Genomic DNA, 26,690 nt, shown 5'->3' on the forward strand with positions numbered 1-26,690 from the left:
ATTTTATATGCATTTTTATGACGTATAGCCATTAAAGTGATTTTGATCCAATGATTGCTATCATGGCCGTGTCAGTATTTCATGCAGCATGTAGCAGGGAAAAAAAGCGTCTCCCTGAATGCTACTAATAATATTTCTCTGGCATACATTATATTTAATTGGAGTGCAGCAGCTGTCAGAATGATTACATGCTAATGTTTGCGACTTGGCAGGAGAGGAGTAGCCTACACATAGCCACAAGCTCTGGAGCTTTTTTTTTTTTGTTTCTCCTGCAAACTGTTTTTTTTTTTTTCCAGCTCGATGCCAACATAAAAAACCAGGATCTGAAACAGAAAGAGGTGGAAGGATGGATTAACCTGAATAGGTAGAATTTAGAAACTGAGAAGGAAACACGTAAGTGGTACAAAATGTAGCAAATTGTAGTGAAGTGTTTTCTTTTAGCATGATCTAAATCCAGCCGCTTAAATGGCTACAACTTCTTTGCGCAGTTGTTGGCGAGGAGCAAAACCATTCTGCAGGAAACCACTGGACGTCTGCTTCCTCCAACTTCTTCAGATCTGCCTTCAACTCCCTGAGTGCTGTGGCAATGTCCCCGTTAACAATCACTTTGTCAAACAGGTGACCGTAATGGCTCTCCATAGTTTCAGCCATGTCCATCATGTCCTCAAAATCCTCCTCCTAAAGGAAAAAATAGATATGGAAAAACACAGAGACTGTATATTAGGGGTGTCAAACTCATTTTAGTTCAGGGGCCGAATACGAACCAGTTTAAAGGTCCCATGTCATGCTATTTTTCACCCATCTCCATTTGTTCCAAGAATCCCAAAATCATAATATTTGAGGTTTATTTCACCAAACTCGCCTGTTTTCCGGAGTTTTAGCCTCTGAAAAGTCACTTTCTGAGGAACTCTACACAAACAGGCTGATTTGCGGCGTACTTATGCATATTCATGAGTGGGCGTGTCTATTGACAGGACACTGACTTCCTCCTCCGTGCACGGTGACGTAGGGCTAGAGGACGGCCCGCCCTCCTCCCGCCCACTCCGTAGCCGAGCTCATGCTGCTTTATAAACACAATAGAGAGCGTGGGGGCGGGGCGTTCACCTGTACATACATAGACTGTAGAAAATACATACATAGCACTGCGTAAAGGACGCTGACACGCTCGCCTTTGTGGGGCGTGTCTGTTTACATGTCAATCACGGCAGAGAGCTTCCTGGAGGCGTGGCTTCTCCAGCTCAGTGTCGCGTCAAATTTGTCATCAAGGTGGGAACGCGTCATCAAATTGGAGCGAGGTGTTTGGGCTCACCCTGCAATAAGAAAGGAGCAAATCACCCTCTAACTAATGATTGAGGGAATCTATAGAAATAAACACTTTGGGCATGTGTATGAAGCCCAAATAGCACTTTTATTATGTTTAAAGCACAGAAAAGTCAATTTAGCTTAACATGGGTCCTTTTAATTTCATGTGGGCCGCATATCATAAATAAATCAATCAATCAATCAATAAAATCAGCATTTTTTTCATTCATGTGCCTTAGTTTACACTTCCATCTATAATAGTATTTAAAGTATGTAAGGCACTGACAATATCCAAGCAATTAGTGACAGTTATCAGTCCCTGCACAATCTTATTTTCTTGATTTTGTGACCAATTTTTTTTTAATTTGGGGAATAATTGAGGAAAATTGTAGAAATTTGGAAAAATTGAGGGTACTTACAACTTACAATTTTTATTGAATTCGTGTATTTGGAAGTTCTGAGATATTTACAACTGAATCAATTGGCGATTTACACAATGGGTCATGTTTTTGCTGTAATTTTTACTGTCCCCTGCGGGCCAAAGTGGGAGCTTTAGAGGGCCGGATTTGGCCCCCGGGCCTTGAGTTTGACACGTGTGCTGTATATGAAGTGATGCAAGGTAACTAAAGGAAAGGCAAAGGCTCAGTCAAATGTTTAATGTTTTCTGTATTTCAATCAAAAATGATTTATTGATCATTAGTTGATCTCCTCTCACTGTAAAGCTATATAACTGTAGTGTTCTTGAAGACTGCAGTCTTTCATATTTTACATCTGAAGCATGGAGTTTGAGACCTCTGCCATATGGCGACGGGAACATCTTTAAATATTAGTTACATAGATACTAGTATTCTGCAAATACTTTGCACGTTAAGAAACTAAATCCTGTCCATTAGAGCGTAGCACGTCATTACATGCTGAGAACAAAAGGATAACAGGCCTTTTCACACCAGCTGTGCTACAAGTTCAAAACGGAGGCTTTCACTCTATGTTCTCCTCTGGGCTGCTTACCCAATGCCACTCTGCAGCACAGCTGGATGAGCTCAGTGGCTTTAATGAGGCCAACCAGGGTCAAGAAGTGAATGTGAAGCCAGGTGGGCAAAGTTAGCGTAACTTTGCATCTTTTTTTTAAAAAAATAATTAAAAATATGAAAAATTGTTAAAGTAGATTTCCTTTATTTTGAAAGTGACAAAACTCCAGCTCCAAAGCAAGAAGCCGATTCCATTCATTCATTATTTTTTCATCTGGATAAAAACATCCTTTGGTTGTGGGACGGGAAGCCACCCACTGAGCGGCCTTGTAACCTCCCCTCATTGTCTCATAAAAGGCAAACCCACAACGGTGGGCCATGTGTGGAGCAAGGTGTATCCTGTGAGTCAAAGAGCGTCAGTGTCAAAGTGACCTCTCACCACCCTGTGCGTTACAAGACATGAAACAAGCACCTGACTTCACACATGTCACACATGCACCTGGGCGCCGTGTGTTCTGTTTATGGAGAAGACTTTTCTCTCTTACTGAGAAGATCCTGACTGGGTTGGTTCCTACGTCATCGCAGATGAATTTCGCTCTCCGTCTGGTCAGGCGCAGCTCCTCGATGCGTGGGGGCTTCACAAACACCACGTACGGTTTGAATTCACATGTGTACACATGTTTTATACTCTGTGGGGACACGGAGCAGAAATAGATGGTGTCAGGGATGATGGTTTTAATGTTACGTAATATACTTGAAGTTTTATACATAAGGCTGACATTAGCATAAGGTGTCAATAAGCTGTCATTAAGTTTTGTTCACAAAATTATGACACCTTTCGCAAAATTATTACACCTTTGGAGCTATGTTGGCATTTTTTGGGTTAGGTGGAGTAACAAAGGGATTGGGTTAGAGCAGGGATGGCCAACCTTTATCCCAGCAGGGCCACAAAAATGTGATTGCCTTCATCAAGGGCCACATTATCAACATTTGACAGTATTTCGAATATCGACCAAGTCAAGCACGTAAAGACTTCTGTGTTTTTGTGGTAGTTTTGTATATTTTTTTCCCTTTCATTTATGTAAATACGTGTTCCTGATTTGTGTGGTTTTCAAGTGATTTTGCTCATTTTCGTTGTCATTTTGTGTATTTGCCTTTTTGTGGTTGTGTTGTTTTGTGAGTTTTTAGTAATTTTGTTTGTTTTTGGAGTCATTTTGGGTATTATTCTGTAATTTTGGCAAAATAGTTTTCATTATGTGTGTCTGTTGTGCTTATGGGTGCTCTTGTTGTTAATTTGTGTATTTTTTGCCATTTACAAATTTTCTGTGGTGAAATTTTGAATTTCTGGAGTCGTTTTGTGTATTTTTGTCATTTTATTGTTACTTTGTGTACTTTTGTTGTAATTGTGCTGATGCTTTGTGTGTTTTTGAAGTTATTTTGTGTTGTGTTGGGCTTCTTATTCCTTTCAACGTTTTGAATTGCAATATTCGGGGGATTTGTTTTGGGCGCTGCATAAAATTAAACCAAGGGCCCCCGGACCACCAGATATTCATGTCTGGGTTAGGGTAATGAACGAAACTTAATTACAGCCTTTATGACACCTTAGTCATGCTAATGACAGATGTCATGTCATAATAATAACAGCGTAATGTCAGCCTTATAAAACTTCAGGTAAAGTGTTACCAAATGGTAATTACTTGTTTGCTTTGTGCTTACACTGGGGTGCACATCGACGAGGCACACTTTGCCCTCAGCCAAAACTTTGTGCAAAGAGTCCAAACATGTGCCATAGTAGTGACCTTTATAACGCCCGTATTCTATAAACCTGTAGGCAGGGAACAGGAAAGCAAGAGAACATGATTGTAATGGGTGTTACACAAAATAGAACCCTTTAGCACACGTGTGTCAAACTCAAGGCCCGGGGGCCAAATCCAGCCCTTCAGAGCATCCAGTTCGACCCACAGGAAAAAGTGAAAATGACAGAACAAACATGAATATTTGTGTAAATGACCAAATAATTCAGTTGTAAATTGGGAGACACTTTATTCGAAGTTTTAGGGTGAAGTTTAAGGCTGTCATTAAGTGTTGTTCACTAAATATGACACCTTTAGAGCTATGTTGGCATTTTTTGGGTTAAGTCGAGGGATCTAGTGGAGTTAGTATAGGTTAGGGTTAAAGTTGGGGTAACAAACAACACTTAATGACGGCCTTCATGACACTTAATTCTAATGACAGGTGTCATGTCGGCCTTTTTGTGCAAAACTTCAAGTAAAGTCTTACCATAAATTGTTGTTGAAAGAACTCTAAAATTTTCCAAAACCCAACAATCTTTCGCAAATTATTCCACAAAATCTCCCCAAATTCAATCAAAATTGGTCAAAAAAATTAAAGGACATTTGAGTATCTGTCACTTGTTGCTTAGATGTTCTTGATGCCTTCCATATTATGTCTGATTTATAACTGGAAGAGCAAACTTGGGCAAATTATTTTAGAATTCAGAATTTTCTGAATTTTCTGGTAGAATTTGTATTTTTCACTACAACACATCATACTCACATGTCCTGTGTCCGTTCCATATAGTACATCGTTACATACATACAGACACTTAAACAATGCAATATTACAGATGTAAGTTACTACTGTTGAAATTGTTCGTTCTCCCGCCAAAAACCTGTGGCCCACTTGTGATCGAACTGGTCCGTATTTGACCCGACACTAAAATGAGTTTGACACGGCCTTGTTTAGCAGTACCTTTGATTCAGAATGTGCTCTTCGAATGTATGAACTGACACAAAGTGATATTCCACCCCTTCGTTTTCCTGCTTCCTCTTTGGACGGCTGGTGTCTGCAGAGCAGAGCAGAGCAGAGGGAGGGACTATGGGATCAGAGACGTTTCACTGATGGAGATGAAAGCTGTAGATTGTCTTACACGGCACGGTGACGCCATAACGCTCAGGGTCAGAGATCAGCAGCCTCCTCTTCAGTTCATTGACGCCGACGCCGCCGGGCCCTGGAGACAAAGACACAAATATCACTGTTTGCCGTTAAAATGACACATCTGTCTTTAACATCGGAGAGGCAGAAAGAGGAAAAAGAAATCAGACGTACTGAGTTTCACACTCAAACTGAGTCTACGTCCACCCTCTGTCTGCATGTCTAGCAGCATCTTGTTTGAATATGACACACAATGTTAGTGTCATTACAATGGAGTAGCACGCACACACACACACACACACACACACACACACACACACACACACACACACACACACACACACACACACACACACACACACACACACACACACACACACACACACAAAGTAACATATAGAACAGTAGTTTTCAAACTTTTTTGGCTCAATATCCTGTTTCTCTTCTTTCTGAATCCACGTACCCCCTTTGAAAAAACAAATATAGAGCATAATGATAGGATGAATGAGTGATAACGCACATTTTAAAGAATCTAACTTTGTAAATAAGTAGAATTAAACAGTATTTAGTGCTTCCTGAATAGATTTATTTCTATAGTTTTTATCATTTCTGGTCATCTCTCTCCCTTGTATTTTCAGTTCATGCTCTAACAATCATTTTTATCATCATTTTGTGTGTTTTTTGTGTCATTTTGTGTATTTTGTTGTTGTTTGTCTGTTCTTTTAATTAATTAGTATATTTTTGTCTTATTTTGTGTGTTTTTGTGTGCCATATTTAAATACTTGTCTCTCAGCGTGTGTGTTTGTGGTGTAGTTTTGTATGTTTCTCTTGTTATTTTTTGTGTGTTGCTGGTAATAGTGAGGATTTCTCTCTCTCAGTGTGTGTGTTTTTGCTGTCACTTTGTGTATTTTGTTCTTTGTCTGTTCTTTTTATTATTCAGTAATACCAGTCGAAGCGGATGGCTGACACCTTTGAACCTGGTTGCGTTGGAGATTTCTTCCTATAAAAAAATATGGAGTTTTTTTTTCTTCCCACTGTCGCGAAATGCTCGTTCATGTGGATCTTGTTGGGTTTTTTCTTTCTTTCTTACTACAAACTTTATTATTTGTTAAGTGCTCTGAGTGCTTTGTTGTAATTTACGCTATATAAATAAAGTTGAGTTGAGTTTATGTTTCTCTTATTTTGTGTGTTTTTGTTGTCGTTTTGTGAGTTGCTGGCAATATGTAGTATGATTATCATTTTTTAACTTAAAAATAAATATAAAATCCCATATTTTTAATGCTTTCATTTGTTAATTTTCATCCCTCTTTCTCTCAAGTACCCCCTGTAGAGTCATCACGTACCTCTAGGGGTACACGCACTCCTATTTGAGAAACCCTGATCTAGAACAGTCTTCTGTTGCTGATTGCATCAACCTTTAATAGAGCTCCAGGATTCCTCTCATACCTGCCTTTTCCATCACTGGGTTGCATGAGCTTAAAACATTACAAACTATCAGGTTTATGGACTCTCCGCTCTTACTACACTGTTAATGGCTTTTACAGCTGCCCTGCAAGGCTGCAGAGGAGCGTCATCGGGCTGAGGATGCTTTCTTATGACTTTTTTTTTTTTTTTTTTCAACAATTATACAATCCTTACGGCTTAGCATGGCTGGCAGTCGCTCTAACCAACTTTCCATGTGCAAGACGGTCTAGTCTTTCAAGGGCGGTGCAAAGAGAAAGCATATACTTCCAGCCTGGTCAAACATTATCCAGCTGCTTCTGCTTTAATGATCCAGGTTTTTTGGTTTTCCTGTCCATTAGCGTTGTTGCCAATAAGCTATATATTCCTAATGATGACCACCAGTCAATGAAAAAACCTTCACATCAGACAGTAAAAACGTAGTAGAGGGTTGGGTCGCGCTCCAATTTAATTAAAGAGGGCTAAATGGAAATCCAGGCTGTTTCAACTGTTCCAGTGTGATGATGGAGCTTTGGCCGCATTTCCACATTCATCTCCCTTTAATCTCTTCTCTAGTTGTTGGTGTTTCTCTCCTCCTCGCCTTGTACTTCACCTCCATACTTTCATCTCTCTACTTTTTCTGTGTTTTAATAAAAGGCCGATACTTGCATCATCACGTATTGAAGGAAAGCATGGCCTGAATGGCTGGCAGAGGTAAAGCAGTCGGACAGTGTTTACGTGGTGGATAAGTAACAGATTGTTTTTGCACTCCAGACTAGGAACATAAATCATCATCAAAAGCAGCACTTTTATACTTTTGATCCACAACAAACTCGCGACCCAATGAATTTCTGTTATGGAAAAAGTTGTGGTTTAATGATGTGATGTGATGGATGTTTTTCTTTCTTTTTTTCTTTCTTTCTTTCTTCACACAAATGAGAATCAACATGTGTATGAAACAATCAACGTACCAACCAGGACAACCAGACGTGGTCTTTCCTTGGAGTCTTTGTGATGAGGGATTACTTCTGTGTAGGTAGAGGGACAAACTAAGCCATGGACTCCGGTGCTCCACCTCCAAGACCGAGCCCGTTCTCTTGCCCATCGGCTCTTCTTGCCTAGTCGGAAACTCCGTCTTGAACCAGCTGAGAAAGACACACAACAGATAGATGAATTACAGACATCGGAACAAAGGCTTTCTTCTAGTTTTTAGATTTGTGCTGCCAAACTAAAGGAACATACATACGTTGACATCCACTTTCAACTTTCGTCAGTGTTATTGTCTTAGCTGACCTTGTATCAGGTACAATTTATGCCCATTACTATCAAGTTATCTCACTAAAGGGGGATGCATCATAAGTTCTCTGCTGGCAGAGTTAAAGATTCGATCAATCTTCCTGTTGGAAACATAATGTTTGGAGTTATGTATCATCTATTCCAGCGCTTCTCAAACTTTTTTTGGCTCAAGTTCCCCCATTCTCTTATTTTTGAATGCAAGTAGTTCTTTTGTCCCACGATTTGCTCATAATTCTGTGAAAAAATAACTATACATAGTATAATGATAGAATGAATGGCTGATGATGACACACATTTTAAACAATCTCATTTTGTAAATAAGTTGAATGAAACAGTATTTAGTTCAACCTGAATATTTTTATTCCTTCAGTTTTTATCATTTCTCGTCATCTCACGCCTGATGTGGAACGAAGACTGACCTTTGTATTTTCAATTCATGTTGTAATCAAGATAATTTCTATCATTTTGTGTTTTTTGTGTCATTTTGTGTTGTTTTTATGTGTTGTTGGTATTCAATTATTCTCTGTGTGTCTTTGCTTTTGGTGTCGTTTGGTTGTTTCTCATTATTTTTATGTATTTTGTAGTGATCTTGTATATTTTTCTCTCATTTAGTGTATCTTTGTTGTCGTTTTGTGTGTTGCTGGTAATAGTAAGGATTTTTCTCTCTTAGTGTGTGAGTGTTTGTGGTGTCATTTTGTGTATTTCGTTGTTGCTTGTCTATTCTTTTTATTTTTCAGTATATTTTTCTCTTATTTTGTGTATTTGTTGTTGTTTTTATGTGTTGTTGGCATTCAATTATTCTCTGTGTGTGTTTGCTTTTGGTGTCGTTTGGTTGTTTCTCATTATTTTTATGTATTGTGTAGTGATCTTGTATATTTTTCTCTCATTTAGTGTATCTTTGTTGTCGTTTTATGTGTTGCTGGTAATAGTAAGGAGTTTTTCCTAATATGTGTGTGTTTTTGGTCCTTTTGTGTATTTCGTTGTTGCTTGTCTGTTCTTTTTAATTTTCAGTCTATTTTTCTATTATTTTGTGTGTTTGAGTTGCTGGTAGTATTTAGTATGATTGTCCTTTTTAACTAAAAATAAACATTATATAACCCTATGTTTTTAATGCTTTAATTTGTTAATTTTCCTCCCTCTCTCTCAAGTACCCACTGTAGTGCCATCGCGTACCCGTAGGGCAGACATAGGCAACTGCTGGCCACATTTGGCCCTCGGTTTAATTTTAAGCGGCCCCCAAAGTAAATGTACAAAATCACAGAAAAATACACAAAACAAGAGCAAGAATACATTAAAAAAATGCAAAGAATTACAACATTGCAAGAAAATACAGTAAAACACACAAAAGTACTACAAAACGACAATAGCAATACACAAAATTACTTTAATTTACAAAATAAAATAAAAAATGACAACAAAAGTACACCAAAAGACAAGAAAAACACTACAGTACTAACAAACAAGCAAAACAACAACACAAATCCACAAAAATTACTCCAAAAAATGCAAAATGATAGCACAAATACACAATATGACTCTAAAGAACATATATTTAACAGGAAAAATACACAAGCAAGACAACAACAAACGTTACTGTACAAACTCTTTGTTCTTTCCTGTATTAATGCTTGGATCACTCATTATTCTAAATGCTGTCATGAATATTGATCAGGTGGCCCTCCGATCAAACACATTTTTGTGCCCTCACTGTGATAAAAGTTGCCTACCTCTTCCATAGGGGTACACGTACCCCCATTTGAGAAACACTGATCTACATAAGCGTTGTTGCAGACAATGTGCACTTATTTAGGACAGAACATGATAATCCCCCATGAAAAGGATCACGTTTTTTTCAAATAAAGCAAAAAAAAATAAAAATTCAGAAACCGAGAGGAAAACAGCAACACGTTTGATGAGTTGATCTTGTCTAACCATTGCCCAACTGTCAATCCAACTGAGCATCTTTAAGATGCTCTTGGCAAATGAGTTTCCCCCTCAAAATTTAGAGGGCTTAAAGGATCTATTGCTAATGTCTTGGTGCCAGATACCACAGCGTGCATTCATAAGTCTGGGGGAGTCAATGCTTCCATGGGTCAGAGCTGTTAGGGCTAGAAAATAATACACTAAATTAGGCTTGTGGTCAGAATATTTGGGATCTTTAGTGTAAATTCTGTTCCCATTTGTTCCCAATGGACATCTCAGGTTATGTAACTGTCAAATTCACAGTCAAAGTCAAAGCCTGTAGACACTTTGTATAGCTAGAGGATGGTTTGATGGACCATAAAATAATTTGTGTCGATAGAATCCTGGTGGTTACAAAAGTCACCTCACATCAAGTTGTGGATCCTGGTGAGATTTGAGGTTAAGCATTTTTTTGTGGAGTCTACTTGTTCTTCCTGTGCCTTTTTTTTTTTAGTTTTTTCCCCTTTTCCAGCCACTCTAGTTTCCTGAAACAGGCCAAAAACATGCACATTAGCTGTTAATCACATTAGGAATTTGACTTGTGAGCTGCTTTGGGTGTTTTCACCATGTCAGCTGGGACAGGCTCCAGATAAAGCATAATTATTACATTAACAGTGAAACCTAACCATGAATCATACACACCAACATTTGGCCATTGCAGCTATAATATACGAGTACATATTCTTCCACAAACTTGTACAGTGGTTTACAACACAATCTCTTGTTTAGCCATGCTACTGAGGGTTTTTTAGGCCAGAGGAAAGCTCTGGTGTGAAGCACCAACTTGAACCACATGTATCTCCTTTTGAGACACAAGAACTCATTCTGTCACGCATCGCTGGGTAGCCCATCCAACATCCAGCTCCTGCCATGCGACTGTGGTCTGGCCAAGGCTGACTTGGCATCCTTTCTTTCTTTCATGATGTTAACTGGTACTAAGAGCCGCGGCCAGGCACCCTTTTGACGTCAGCTGTAATTTGATTTTGTAAGCACGTCCATCCATTTCCTCTCAAAACACATGCCACTGTAGAACAGCGCTTTCAAAGTTTTGTTTACATGAAATTTAGATTGATGATTTCAAAAATTTCTAGGAAGCTGCTCCACACTGCATAAAATCAATGTTGTACTGGAAAATAGACATGTTAAAGCAAGTTGTAGAGGAAAAAACTCTCGTCATTTACAGTTGAATGAGAAAGGCCAATGTTTCAACTGTAAAGGAACACAAAGCCTGAACTACTTTAAGAATACAAGATGTTTCTGCTACCATGGGTGAGCTGGAAGTTAGGAGATATTGGTCATATTTGTGGTTTATTAAAGGCACATCGCGTACTTTTTGACCTAAATAGTTGACCCATATGAGTTATTTTAAATGAATAATTTCTCAGGCCAATACACAGCGCTTGACAGTATCAATGCTCCGAGCGGGGCTTCCCTCTTGAAATACCGCCCATGCAAGTTTGGAGAGATGGACCGTCACTGGCCAGGTCATGTGACCTGGAGAATGCCTGGAGAACGTATCATTCTATGGCAGTTACGTGACCACGGGCTTGGATATACTTATTGAGCAAAGGCTTTTGCTAGTGGTCATGGCCGAGGTAAGCAAAAAGTTTAAAACTGCTTCTGAGGAGGCTAAAAAGACGCTGCCGAGACCCGGCACCCTCCACCGACCCGCCTTCCGCCCGTCGCCGAACACTGACCCGCGCACACCGGGTGGCTTGTCCCCTTCCGTCCACGCCGACCCCTGGCGAAGGGGGGCGACGACGATGGCAAGGCCAGGGAGTGGGGGGGAGCGCCACCGACTCGGCGAGGAAGACCAAGTGCCAGGTCTCTGGCGGCAGGGAGAGGAGGGCCCAGCCCCGCTTTGTACCCCAGCCCGACCAACCCAACCCTTAGAGCCAATCCTTATCCCGAAGTTACAGGTCAACTACTGTCTGCATACACAATCAAAAGACAAGTGAGGCTGGTCCCACTGACTTTTGATTTTTGCGACAGTGCTGTGGCGCTTGATATGAAAGTTACAGGTCTAGCCCCCCTAGTGGCCAAAAGTTACACAGTGTGCCTTTAAGTTAAGGTAGCCTCTCTTGGCTTAGCTAAGTCAGGGGTCACCAAAATGATGCCCGCCGGCCCCAGGTGGCCCACACGAACCATGTGAAGTGCCCTCAGGAATTCTAGTCACCAATGAGCTCCATCTAAAATCTGATTTACTTTCCAGGATTCAAACTCACATTCAAACTCGGTCCATCTTGAATATTCATCAATACGTTCGTCTGACCTTTTATGAGCACCGTATGGGCGGAGCAAGGCATTTTCTAGCGTACGGCCACTTTAGAGTCGGTTGTGATTTATAAACAGAAACAGGCGTAGGACATGCGTGCGCCCTGTTTTATACATTTCTAAAGTTATTTTTTTTGCGTATGCAATTCCTGTGTTTTAGCGTATGCCAGCTGAAATGATCTTATCTATGCACAGTTTTATAAATAAGCCCCTCATCTCCCAAGTTCATCCTTTACATTATTTACATACACAATCCCAAGCCAGTTACATCCAACCAGACCTATGAGATAAACTACAAGCTCTGAGCCACATTGTATGACCTTTTCTAATTTTCTCTTTTTAGTAATAGGTTTAAATGAGTGGGTTGCTGTGTGCTGTCATTATCTGTTATCACGAGTTGTATTAAGTTCAAGTGTCAGTGAGATGAAGTCAAACAACTCACCGATGTGGATCCCAGATATGGCCCCATAGTCCACAGCCTCTATGACTGCAAAAAAATAAAAAAATAAAAAATGAAAGTTAATGAAAATTTGAGAAAATTGTAAAGATGCATGCTTCTCTGAAACGAGATACTCTGAATTTATTCACCTACAAAGTTTTACTAATGTATTTTCATCATTTTGAAGTAAAAACCCATGCTTAAAACTTAATACACTTGATGATGGCCTTACTCTAGAATTGTGAGGAAAATTGAGTGTTGTGTGACAGCACTGCACCCTTTTAATACCTTAATCATGCTCCGTTACAATAGCGACATAAACTTATCATTGATCTTGGATAATCAATCCATCAGCTTCCTAACATTTAATGATTTTGAAGATGGAAGATACAATAAAAAGAAGATAAAAGCCTATACGAACCAGCAGTGTCTTCAACTTCATCTGTGAAGCATGTGGAGAAAACGGAACACATCAGAACAAGAGGAGGCCAGCCGGAGCATGCCATTGAACTTAACCTTCACCCTAAACTTCAGCCACAACCTCTGACCTCCCATCCTAGCTCCAAAGACCATCTAATACGTTTATTAGAACGTGTTTTTATGAGTTTCAGGTGTGGTGAGTTTATAGAAGAAGATGGGATGGTCACCTGGTGCTCTCACTGCTGGAGGCTTGAACAGAGCTCTGGGTCTCTGGAGTACAACTCGTCTGTAAATGACCAGATAATGCAAAGCTGGATCATATTGGGCAGTAGTTTTGGTAAAACAGGTGAACGATGTAATAAAAAGGACACCTTTCCTGTAGCTGCTGTGATGGGATGAGTCTGGCCCGGTTGCTGCTGCTGTCGCCTATGTGAAGGGCCTGCCACCACGTGTCGTCGTTCATGCTGACAATCTGAAGGATGTTCCCCCGTTTGAAGGCCAGGGCAGCGTCCTGACACGGAATGGTGGGATCCTCCACAGGATCATAATCAAAAAGAGCACGAACAAACAGCTGGAGAAACAAATCCTTGTGATTTAGTTTCGAATTACCTTGCTTTCAAACACAATAACTGAAAACCAAATGTATCTCAATTCACTGGAAGTGGTTAATATTTATTGTTAAATTGGTGTTGGAAAATTTTGTCTCACTTAATATCTTATCAGTCCCTGCAAGATCAACACATCTAAAATCCTTGATTTTGGGATCAATTTATTGTCATTTAGAAGAGTTTTGTTGGAAAATGCTGGAATTCAGAAAATGTTTGTTTTTTCCACAATTTGCAATAAAATAAGACTGCAGTCATGTGATATAGACACAAAAGCCCCTGCAAACAATGTGTCATTTTATTAAATATGTGTATTTGGCAGAAGTGGGAACAAGTCACTGCTTCTAGAGTCTCAAGTAAGTCTCAAGTCATGTCACTAAAATCCCAAGTCAAGGCCATTCAAGTCCAAGTCAAGTCAAAAGTCCTTAACTTTATTTTACAAGTCTTAACAACAAGTCAAGAATACATAATGCACCACAGCTAGTGCAATTTTACAGAACAAGTTTATCTAACTGATATAAACAATGAATTACTTGAACAGAGTACATATTTGTCAATAATAGTGATATAATCTGACATAATGCTTTTATAAGAAAATCAATCACGCTCCTTTTTAAGATTTTAAAATTTTCAAAGTTCCTCTGTTAACCAAACAAACAATAATCATACTGGGAAGTAGAACAAGGTATCGTTTTTTCCAAATCAATTATTAATGATGGTATAATATTTAAATCCAAAAGATATCACTCTTGGAATCATTTTCTCTGCCTAGCTTGATGCTTTCAGCTGCTTCCTGATTAACAACCAGTTTGTTTAAAGGTAGACCTGCCAATCAAAGTTGGATGGCTTTGCAGAGGTTTGAGCAGACTTATTGCTCATTAACAATAATTGCATTTGATAAAATCTTTTGTCATAGAAGGGCAGGAAGTCAAGTCTTCCAGAGTCTACAGGCGAAAGTCCGAGTTAAGTCACGAGTCATTTGTTTTCAAGTCTAAGTCAGGTTGCAAGTCTTTCGTTATTTTATCAAGTCGAGTCTAAAGTCATCAAATTTGTGACTTGAGTCCAAGTCATGTAACTTGAGTCCACATCTTTGGTAATTGGAGGGACAAAGATAGCTACAACTGAAATATTTGGTCATTTATGCAGTGATTCATGTTTTCTGTCATTTTTACTTTTTCTTTTGGGCCAAATTGGACGATCTAAAGGGCCCTCGAACCTTGAGTTTGACACATGTGTATTAAATCAATTAAAGAAAATACAGTAAAAGCTGTGGGCTGTCCCCACCCTGTATGATGCTTTCTATACCTGCACACAACGTCAAACACACACATCTGACAAGTCACTGTACCTTTTTTTTGTTGGACATTTCATCTTTTGATAAAGCTGGGATGATTTTGAACTTAACTTCATTCTGTGAACAAGCCTGCAGAGAAGAGAAAAAACACGCCGTGAAAGAACAGTTGGATAATTAGCAAATACATTGATTTGGGTGTTGCTGTAGAAGTGGTAAGAAATTATCAACATGGATATGAACTTTCCATCAGGTTTTAGTACTTGTCGTCTTCAACACACCTTTAATGACTGATGTTTTATATATACATATATATATATATATATATATATATATATATATATATGGGGAAAAAAGAACAACTTTAACTTTATTGTGCCCTTGTTTTTAACATCAGTTCAGTTCCCTTACAAAATTCTTGATTTTGTTATTAATTTTTGTGTAATTTTGAGAAATGTTTTGTGGAAAAAGAGTTATTTCCACAATTTGCAAATAAAAATGACTGCCTTCATCATGTGATATAAACAAAGGAAAAATGCAATCCCCTAAAAATATTGTGGAGTTGATGAATTTGAGATATCTACAACTGGATTATTTTGTAATTTACACAATAATTCATGTTTTCTCCTGCAGGCTGAATTGAATGCTTTAAATGGCCTGATTTGGCCCCTGGACCTTGAGTTTGACACGTGATTTATGTCGATCAAACGTTTTTCTCTATGAAAGACGTGATACTTAAAATAATGAAAAGTATTGATTAAGATTGATTGAAAAAAGTTATACATGGTGGAATGTAGGTGATGAAATGTAAGGAATACAGGTTAATGTTTATTTCTGAGGTTAAAATATTCCAGAGGAAAAAGAGAGATGGCAAAAACTAAAGCAGATGAGAAGAAAACATTTGGGGAAACTTTATAATTGAATTGGACAAACCAGTAAAGGAATGATTTCCTTTGGTTTCTTGCATTCCAGAGAGATTCCATTCACTTCTTTCAGCTCGTCTCCTTCGTGGATCAGTCCTGCAACATGTTAGAAGAACACAAACAAACATTGTATTTCACCCACCATGTATAAAAAGTAGCTATATTTTAGATGATGTGAACAGCTTACCGCTTTTATCAGCTGGACCTCCTTTCATGATTCTTGCCACAACGATTGCCCCTGTGGATTCATCTCTTTTGATTGTTGCCCCCTTGAGGATGGCCACAAGAGCCACAAAAAGGTCATACAAGGAGGAAAAAAAAAGGTAGAAATGTTATAGTTGTTACTTTCCTGCACAAATAAGCCTCTTAGATATGTTCTGTACAACAAACTTTTGTCCCAAGATGAAAAAAACTGCCGTCATATGACTCAAAGAACAGGAAAAATCAGCTTCCAAATCAGCATTATTGTTAACAGATGGATGTGATTTAGTGAAAGAGTGTGTTATGTTGCTGACTGGAGTCAACACATGCGACTGTGTCACAGTGTTCTTTAGAAATTAGGAACTTATTGGATCAATGATTCTAGGCCAATTCATAGTCAGGTCAGTCCACTCCCCACTCCCAGTCTACAGGTTTGAGTTCAGTACAAACATATGTTCTCTATTATATGCCCACAAGAAGACCTTTAGTTGATTTAAATCTATAACCATATGTACATACTGCAAAAATCTCTATAATTATGAAAATAATTGTAGTATTTGCTCCCCAAATTTCATTCCACACTACTTATATCGTGCGATTAGTCTAGATAACAACATGGCAGCCACATCGTCATTCTTTCCCACTTTAAATGTCTGTGCAACTGATAATCTTCTAGTCACAGCTGCTAGAATTAAAAAAAAAAATTATTAAAGCTGTAAGCAGTGATGAACGGGCCCTCGTAACCACACGCATGTCGGGAAGTGGCGCACGTTGAGGTGTGTTGCATGTCGGGGTGTGGCAGAAATTTTAAAGTGGTAAGACGTAGCTGACCATTTTCAAGGATTATATCACAAACTTTCCTGTAATGTTTTGTGCATAAATAATACCTATGATTTGCTTTTACTAATAGGTAGCGCTATGACTATGAATGACAGATGGGTTAAACCATAACGAGTTTTTTTTGCATACAACGGAAAGCTGCTATAATTAATTAACATCTACTTAGCTCTACAAACTCTTAATAACTTCCATAAGCGTAGCTCATCATCCAAGTGAACAGGCTGCTAAGAGGAATATCTCAATCTATAAACATTCAACTTTATTGTCAAGATTGTTTTAAAACATAACCAAATAAACATGTTTGTTTAAAATAAAAATAAAAAACAAATATGAATGTGTGAAGTACTGTGTGTTCCTCAAATATCTCTGCGGATCAGGATCAGACTGACCTGAAAGTTTCAACACGGCTGCTGCTTGGTTCAAGATTTCAGATTTGTTTGGACTGCAATGATACCGTTAATAAATGATTTAATAAATAAATGCTTTACGAATTCTAATAAAGTCCTAACTCTACAGTGATTATGTCATCAGTCCTACCTCTACAGTGATGATGTAGAGGTACTTATGATCAAAAAATGTGATGTATACATGTTTTTCCTAATGTGACACATTTATGGAACTCATGACCCTGGACCATGAGTTTGACGCATGTGCTTTATAGAATTGGATTAACATGTTTCCTTTTTTGAAAACTGCATACCTACCAGAGGCTCTTTGGTTTTGACCAAACTGACAATTTTGACGGAATCTTCATCTTCCTCCAGTACATCGTCAGGCACAGATGGCAGAGCAGGTTCAAAATCTCTCTGAGCTACAGCATCGTGGACATACAGAAGACTCTGGAAAGGACGATCCAGGGAGAAGAAAGACATTCCGTTCTGACACTGGTTGAAATCCAAACGGCATCAATTCCTTAGCCTTACAACTTTTGTGAATTCAATTTATTGTAATAAATGATAAAAACTAAATAAAACAATCTGTCAATCTAATTATCTGGTTTGCTTGAGTTGTTATCCTCATGTCCATCAACAGTTGCTTTCCTCTGAAGCTGCCAATGTGTGACCAACCATGCCTCTGGAGAGTTTTACATACATACATTTACAGAATATTATATCCCGCTGTCTCTCATAAATACGTGTGAACTCCTGTGCTGAAGCCAAGAACCAACAGGTCATTACGACTGTTCAAACAAACCTGTTAGTTGTCGGTTGGCTGAGGTTGCTCATTAAAAAAAAAAGTTCTGTAAAACCATACGCAGCATGTGTGTGCGGTGGAAAAAATGAGTGTCAGCAGAAGTGAAGTGAGGAACATGCAGTCTGAGTGCTCACTAATAAACATCAGTCTGGAGTAGGTCTGCTTCAGGGACGGTGTGGTTAATAGATGTCAGCACCTCTCAGGCGGCACGATGATGAAGTGAAATCAGATTGAATAAAATCTAAAGTTGGCCTAAACTTTGGCCAAGAGTGAGTTATATAAAATTGAATTTTAGAAAACAAACCGTTGTTTGCCCAGAGTAGATCAGACACAGCAAGACAGCATGAAAAAAAAAAAATAGGTTCTCCTATTACCGTGTTGGTTTGGAAAGATTTCTAAACTGGCAAAAACACGTTTCATCAATAGATTTGTTTTATTTTAACTGATCCCTTTAAACTGGAAAACCAGTTTTGTATGTGTGACACTGAGCTCTACATTGATGCATCATTGCTAGAGAGGGTGCATCACTCATGTAAAGTAGTGACGTAAAATATACAATAAACCTATAAAAATGTAAATAAACAATAAACAGATTTGAATTAATAATATAATAATTATATGTATTTATTTTTCTTCTTTTCTTCTAATACTGACTTAAAAAAAATCAATAAATTGCGATTTTTGTGTACATTTCCAGCTAATACTGGAGTTTAAATCTGGTATATTGGTTCAATATATCAAACTCTTCTCCAGCATTATACTTTAGACTACTGGCAGTTGAGGTGAGGAGTAAATTTGTCAGAATAAATGCAAGTAAAAAGTAGTTGTATTCAAATAGTAAGAAATCAAAAAGAGCAGTTCATCAGGTATTTTGGCAACACTACCTTCAGGTTCAGAGAATAAGACTAAAAAAGCTTTGCCAATTTTATCTAAATTGTTGATTTAGATTGAATATTATTTTGTAATATTACCACACTTTTCAGCATGGATCCATGTTGGCCTTTTACAACACAAAAAAGTCCCCATCCCATCAAAAATAGTGATAAAGCATATGATAAAGTGGATGATTAAAATACATTCCTATTCTTAGCTGAATAAAATCTGCTTTTTAAACTCTTCTCATCAAACTTGATGTAAGAACTATACCAGCAGTTAGAATAAAAAGTATAAAGTTATAGAAAGGAAACAAAGCAAAGTTTGTTTGAGTTCTGGTTAAAAAAATTGAAAGTGTACTATTGTTACGTTTACCGAAGTACACGTACATAGCGTCTTAGGGTTATGGTTAGGTCAGGGGTCTGCAACCTTTACTCTCAAAGGAACCATTTTGTCTCATCTCACCTGGATTAAAGTCCTCCTGGAGCTGAAGAAATGCCTTCTCAGTGAAGACAATACAGTGTTTTAAATTCCATACAGTTAAAATTCTATAGAATAATGTTTGATTTAATTTGATGTGATTTATATTGATCATGTAAATGGAAACTTAAAAACAGTCAAGAAATAAAACAGTATCTTGCATCTTCAAATTCTTACGCATCTCAGTTTACATGAACACAATGTTATATAAATAAGATTTTTTTTTTTAGTTAATGTATTTGAAAGGCTTCAAAAAGTAACTTGAAGTTTGATAACACATGATCATGTGGTCATGTGCTAATTGCTCATTTCTTGCCACACATAAAGCATGCATATTTAAGCAGCACATTGGTGGTTAAATGAATCTGTTCCCACACAATTAAAATCTCTATTTTCTTCCAGAATAGTGTTTTATTAGTTTAGTTATCTTACCATGGATTTAAAACTGAAGTTTAGTCACAGGTACAGGAAAGTTGATGGTCTGTAGATGTTGCAGGAGGTGAAGTAAGAAGGTGCTGAGTCATTGCAGAATGTGATTTCTTTTTAGGTTAACAAATTGCTATATCTTGATTTTATTTGTCATTAATCATTAATAGCCTCTGTAAAAAAAAAAAAAAACTATTTCAGTAGTTTTTAAAGCTGTAGGGAGCCATTGCAAAAGAGTCAAAGAGCCACATTAGGTTCCAGAGCCACAGGTTGTAGACCCCTGGGTTAGGTTATAACCCTGTATCGCAACAATTTCTAGGGTTAGGGTTAGGTTTAGTCATAGTCACGTGACCTAAACTGGCCAATGAGATACGCTGCGTACGGATAGAATGTCTGTATATTGATACGGCAACCGTACGGATAGCCACTGCCTAAAACATTTGCTGCAAAAGCTAGCTTGTGTATTTTGACATTGTGTATTTTGTTATGGGAAATAAAAGGAAACAGTCATCACCTTAAAGTGGGGATTGGAAAGAAGTAGAAAAAGTTCCTTGACTTCATCATTACAGTCTTGGTAGATAAGGTCCTCGGCCAACTGGAAGTGCAGCAGAAGAGAAATGGGTTGTTATTGTTTGTCATTTTGAGGGATAAGACCTCACATTAACAAAAAGAATCATTCAAATATGTTCAAGGCTATTCAAGAAAAACATTTAAATTAGAAGAGGACACATCATCAGCTCGGGTTCTCTGCATAATCTTGCCACTCCGCGGAGCTTATTGGGATATTTATGCCGTTGATGTGATCTATTTGTTCATGGTCCTGTTTTGGTTTCTTATTCCAAGCCTCGAGTGGAACAAAAAGCTCCTAAATGTGCAAGGCTATACGCGACTGCTGCTCGGACAAGGGAAACAGAGCAGCCTTGACTGTCAGCCATGTGGGGAGGCGAGCCTGTGACGGACTGCGTGCAGTCGCCTGTCCTGTCAAGCATAGACTGCAGTAATGAGTTCTACTGCTTCAAGATGTCGAGGCACACTCCAAAGACACAACGCATGAAGGTCATCCGTTTCCATTGTGGGCAAACAGAAGTCTCTCTCTGAAGGGAAACAAAACAATGGGTTTGGTCCTTCCAGTAGGTCCCAGTGATTTAAACCAGACTGAGAGTGATATTAATGAAAAGCCAAAAGAGAAAGAGAGGCCAACAGAACAATGAAGGGATTAGGATAATGGAAGGAGGGTTGATTTGAGGAGGAGAGAAGAAGATGGGAATGTGGGAGTATATCGAAATATCTCTCTCTGTGATGACAACCAAAGTTAAAGTTGACTGAAGTGGAGGGAGCAGGTTCAAGGTTTTTCAAAGTGGGGTTTGTGCACTACTGGTGGTCCGTGAGCATCCATCACTGGCCCAGATGTTAACAGGAGAACTCATCCAAAACTCATATCTCTTTCAAACTCCATGTTACAAATGTTTTATTAGCATTATAGGTGGTCCGTGAGGGTTAATTTGATGAGTTATGGTGTCTTTGTCTGTAAAAATCAAAACAAAACAAAATGTTCTTTTTGAAACTTAAATCTGCTGGACAATTTTTATTTTTTTAATCAGATAAATACATAAAGTAGGCCAAACAGATGAAAAAAGTCAAAGTTGAAAATGATGCTCAACAGTGTTATCTGAGCAGGCCAGCTTTAGGTCATTCGGGGCCCGAGGCAAGAGTGGACTTTGGACCCCTCCTCCCCATGAATGAATAAAAATAGATTATGTTTTTTTCTTTTTTTCAAGTCTATACACAGTGTGTACACATTATTATTTATTTTAAATATCAAGACAAAACAATGCAATTCTGTGACACAACAAACCAATGAAAAAAAAATACAACCTATTTTAAAATTTAGAATAATGCACTATAATACAATATAACACCTAAAAAAAAAAATACAAATATGGGCAGAAGATTAGCAGGTATAGTTAGAGTTTTAATATTAATATTCAATTAAGAGAAAACATGTACAGTGATTGTAAAGGGTCTCTTTCACATTTATTATACCTTTTTAAATTATTGTTTTAAAAAAAAAAATAAAACAAATCGGGAGGTGCAATGTGGTGCCTTAGGTGGCCGCCTGTGTTGCCTGTCGGGAAGGCCGGCCCTGTATCTGAGCTCAACTATTTATTGACATTATCAGAAAACTTTTGCCCATTGCATTGTGGGATGTGGAGTCGCAACTAATCAGAGTGTCTGTTTATTATATGATTAATTAATATTGTACAATCTCACAAATGTATGCATTAACAGCCAATTATCTGCTTGCATTTCTTTTCTTCCTGCTTTTGCTGCAGCAACAGTGTTGCTTTTTGTCCAAACGATGTTTTTTTTATTCTTCATATTTTGAAAGAATTATTCCTCAATTGTGACTTAAGTTGGAAAACCCTGTTGATAACATGCGGCTCTGTGATGGCGAATGTTTGGTTAAGTCAAGCCCGCTAACGGAAAGATGTCCCGGATATATTTATCCAGCTTCGTAGGACAGGTACTCATGATTCTTATTTTCTTTATAATTAACTTCGTAAGCTTCAATAAACTCAATAAAAATGGGTTAATATGACAGGTAATGGTGTATCAGTTCTGGTTAAAAAAGACTTCAAGGAAGAGCATTACATAATTGATGAGCATTTAAAAGGAAAATAGCTGCTCAGTAAGTTTTGATTCCGTACATGTTTGTGGCGTGTGACTTTCTCATGGGGTTTGAAGTTAATCGTAATCCATCAAATGTAACGTTGCACTGTGGAGCAAATCTTTTCAGCAGGCCATTACTCAGCACTGACCCTCCCTCACTTACCTAACTCTGGGCAAACAGACACCAAATTCTATCTACTGTGAAACTGCCTTATAATTCTGTTTATGTGATACAACAGAACTAACATTAATCATTCTAAATAACCAACAATCCACATATCAACACGTCTGTGAGGAAAACAATCGAAATAATAGAGGAAATGATATGAATACTGTTTGATTTGATGGAAAAAGTAGTTGAACTGTCAGGAGTTATGAGACTCACGTCAAAAGCCAGGCTTGCAGCATCCTCCTGGACAGGGACAGGACTCCTCTTGTCAAAGTGTCTCAGCTTCTCATGAATCTGTTCAATGAGAAAACACAGACATATGTGGTTTTGTGTAGAGATGTGATTACACAGGCTGTTAGCTCAACCTTTATATAGTGTGTTTTTTTACCCTCTACTGTTTATCATTCACAATATCGGCCATCGACCCACTTTTTTTATTTTTATTTAGCACTTTAGAGTAGCCATTAAAGGAAAAAAGAACATAAAAAACATCCATTCGGATGTATGAATATACAACCACTACAAAAAGTAATAATAATAGCATGTGCATGGGAGAGGTAGAAGCCAATAGGCAGACAAATAAAAAGCCGATATAATATAATAGTGCCGAATCAAATATCCTTATCCTATTATATCCTTAATAGGATAAGGATATTTGTTTTACTTGGTTGTGTACAGATATATTTAAAGTTCAATAAATGTTTTATTGGTGTATTTAATTTAATTTCTAATATATACATTTATATCATCTGAGTGTTTCAATTGTCTTTCATAATTAATGCGCTTTAAAAAAAAAGTATATTGGCTTTAGATATCGGACATCGGCTGAATTACAAAAAAGAAAAAGAAAAAAAGAAAATCGATATTTGCATCGGCCTTTGGAAATCCCTTATCAGTCCACCTCTAATAATAATAATAATAATGATAATAATAATAATAATGATGATAAATTTTATTTATAATTCACTTTACATTGAGAACAAATCTCAAAGTGCAACAAATAGGAGCCTATTCTAAATCAGCCATTCTCAAAGGTGGTCTTCAAGCAAACAATAGTGGGTCATTCAGTTTATTAGACAAATATATTTTTCAAACTAATATCAGATTTTTTTAAACATCCATCCATCCATTTTCAGACCCACTTGTGCCTGTTTTTCAGGATCACGGGGGTCTGCAGGTGCTTATCTCCGGCTCACACTGGGAGGCAAGGCAAGGCAAGGCAAATGTGTTTGTATAGCACATTTCATACACAAGGCAACTCAATGTGCTTTACATGATAAAACATTCAACAGCTTAAAATCAATAAGAACATTTAAAATCATCAGTAAAATCAATTAAAATCATCAACAAACACATTACGTCAACAACGTGACCATAAATCTCCCTTTCAATCATACGCAGTAGGGGAAAAAAAGTGCTTTTAACTTTGATCACATTAGATGCTGACTTCAGCTCTGCTGCAGTTTGCTCCACTTCTTTGCAGCATAACAACTAAAAGCAGCATCACCATGTTTACTGTGAGCTCTGGGCTCCACTATCTGACCTGTGTCCATAGATCTGAGAGACCTGCTGGGTTCATACCTGACTAACATCTCACTGATGTATTCTGGACCAAACCCATTCACAGATTTATACACCAGCAGCAGAACTTTATATTTTATTTAACAGCTATTTTGCGACACCGCCTTGTAGCTTATACGCAGGTGGGTGTTTTACTAATGTCTAACACAACAGGAGGTGCATCGTTTTGATGAATGTGATTAAGATGCTTTAAGTGATTCCACCGCAGCTTCAACTGATTCCAAGTGATTAGAAAACCTTCAAAACTCAAACGCCATTTTTTTTTCATTTTACATAAATAACAATACAGTATATTATATACATTCGTATGGAGTAGTAAACATATCTTAATGGTTTTGGATATTTTTAGAGTTACCAGTGGTTTGTAATTATTCTTTTATTGATTAGGTGGTCCTTGGTCTTGTTCTACACCAGTGATTCTGAACTGGTGGGTCGTGACCCAAAGGTGGGTTGTGGACCTGTACTGGGTGGGTCGCGGACAGCTGGTTAGAACCAAATTAATACTTAATGTCTATTGTGTTGGGCTTAATTGTCTTTTATCTTGAAATAAACTTTTCTTTTGACAGGCATGCTGTGAAATGCATGTTGCACAGGATAATATATAGATTTATGTTTTAAAATATGATTATATACAGTACGTGTGTTTTCAACAGCGATTTTTGAAAAACTAACTGTAGTTGGTTGAATTCTGAAAAAAAAAGTGGGTCGCGATTTAATGACCGTGGCAAAATATAAGTCCCAGGGTGAGACCAGTTGAGAACCCCTGTTCCAAACAAGATTGTGAGATGAAATATTTGTACCTGAGAGTAGTAAAACTAAAAATGAACCACACTGATCAGGCTGGGAAGCTGCATCACAAACATCCACCCCATTGAAGAGTGTGAATATTGAATTTTAATAGGGTTTTATTATAATTGTATCGACTAAAGGCAGCCTAAATCACAGGTATATTTTGTATTGCTACAAATGTAAAGTTTTGAAGTACAAGCACAAATGGTGACATTACTTTAAAGAGTAAGTGAAGCTTCTTCTCCATCAGCATGCTGTGGAGGAACTTGTAGTCCTCCTCTTGGTCTGTGTGAAACATCAGTGACTGCAGCTGAAAAACAAGAAACATTTTACACATTTTATTAATCTAAACTCCATCTGTAGCCTATCTATTCTCACGTGGATAAACAACATTGTGAGGATTACAACAGTGAGTTCAATTCAAGAAGAAAGTCAAGATTTTTTCATTTTTTTTTGTTGTTGTTGCTATTTATTTATTTATTTATGATTATTATTTTTTTTACAGATTTTGTCAGCTTAGTTTATTAATTAAAATAATGAAGAATGAGTGTTAAAATATTTTAGGTATGAAACTGGAGCCAACATGTTTATTGACTAGTGCTAAATGGCTCTACAAGGAACTTTCTGCCCCCAACTGGTCACACGTGATATTACCATGAAAGCTTTACATAGACAGAAGGCTGTTAGATGTTCTACCTACCTATGAAGGGTGACATTGTCCACTTCATCATTGTATAGAGAATTTGTTACACTACAACATAAAAATAAAAAAAAAATAATAATGTGAATTTTGGACTCCATGCTGACATTTTTTTTGAAGAAAAGCTACATTTAGCCCAATTCTGCCGGTTCATAAACAGAACCTGGAGGTAATTTGAGTTTGAAATGTGCATAAGGTGGTCTTTTTGTTTTAATCAGAATAGCTTACATAAGTGCAGTTGTAATTCTAAATCAAGGCTAAATTTTAACTCCCTTGGACTGAGCAGAACAAATAGATATTGAATAAAAATGACTGCCACAGAATAAAGTGTAAATAAAAGAACAAGTAAATAATAATTACGCTTACCTCAGACTGTCCAGTATATTTTCTAGTTTTTGCAGAGCAATTACAACGCCCACTTGTGCTGAGAGGTTGTTTAGTGTCTAACTGGCTCAGAGTAAAGGAGACTATATCTCTATTTCAGCCAATGTTAGTTTTGACCTCAATCCTACCAGAGAGTAATCAATACAGAATATCCAGCCAGTCTGGTAATGATCTTTAAATGTTGAATTACCATTTTATTAGAGAACACAAAGTGTTTGCTCGGAATAGTTGAGGGTATTTATTTATATATTTTTTTTCTTTATGTTACGTTTAGTTAAAAATAATAAAAAATAAAGTTCAGCTGTGAAAAAGTCACAGACACATTTGCTTCTAGTTGCTACAGTATATTGATATTGGGTGACTGCTATGGATTGCTGTCAGCCACATTTGGAGCATGAACAATATATGGAGTAAATAGAATTAGGAGGTTAAAAACAATAGTACTTTTGCTGAAGAAAGAATATGAGAATAAGTATAATTTATAGTCAATATTTTTGGGAGTCTTTTATTCTAACCAAAATGTAGGTCT

The 26,690-nt window shown here is 37.6% G+C and overlaps 1 protein-coding gene across 1 annotated transcript; it reads right to left on the reverse strand.

Annotated features, from left to right (window-relative positions):
• Positions 1 to 447: 447 nt before the first annotated feature.
• On the reverse strand, positions 448 to 25,470 carry LOC114479614 (MAGUK p55 subfamily member 7-like). The gene is made up of 17 exons (XM_028473375.1): positions 25,456 to 25,470; positions 25,295 to 25,387; positions 22,924 to 23,001; positions 20,383 to 20,463; positions 17,600 to 17,734; positions 16,042 to 16,123; positions 15,865 to 15,950; positions 14,989 to 15,063; positions 13,407 to 13,606; positions 13,251 to 13,321; positions 12,619 to 12,672; positions 7,616 to 7,789; positions 5,200 to 5,280; positions 5,022 to 5,115; positions 3,987 to 4,095; positions 2,816 to 2,959; positions 448 to 678 (listed from the first exon to the last, which is right to left on the reverse strand). Exons 1-17 carry the CDS (start codon positions 25,468 to 25,470, stop codon positions 448 to 450), a joined length of 1,803 nt encoding a protein of 600 aa, XP_028329176.1.
• Positions 25,471 to 26,690: the final 1,220 nt, after the last annotated feature.

This window comes from Gouania willdenowi, chromosome 17, assembly GCF_900634775.1.
Source record: "Gouania willdenowi chromosome 17, fGouWil2.1, whole genome shotgun sequence".
NCBI classification, from domain to species: domain Eukaryota; kingdom Metazoa; phylum Chordata; class Actinopteri; order Blenniiformes; family Gobiesocidae; genus Gouania; species Gouania willdenowi.

Excerpts from the sequence above, each read along its gene's own strand:
- LOC114479614 (XM_028473375.1), bottom strand. Across the intron at positions 17,735-20,382 it reads TTTCCAATCCCCACTTTAAG|AGTCTTCTGTATGTCCACGA; the intron begins GTGATGACTGTT and ends CGTCCTTTCCAG. Across the intron at positions 679-2,815 it reads ACCCAGTCAGGATCTTCTCA|GAGGAGGATTTTGAGGACAT; the intron begins GTAAGAGAGAAA and ends TTTTTCCTTTAG.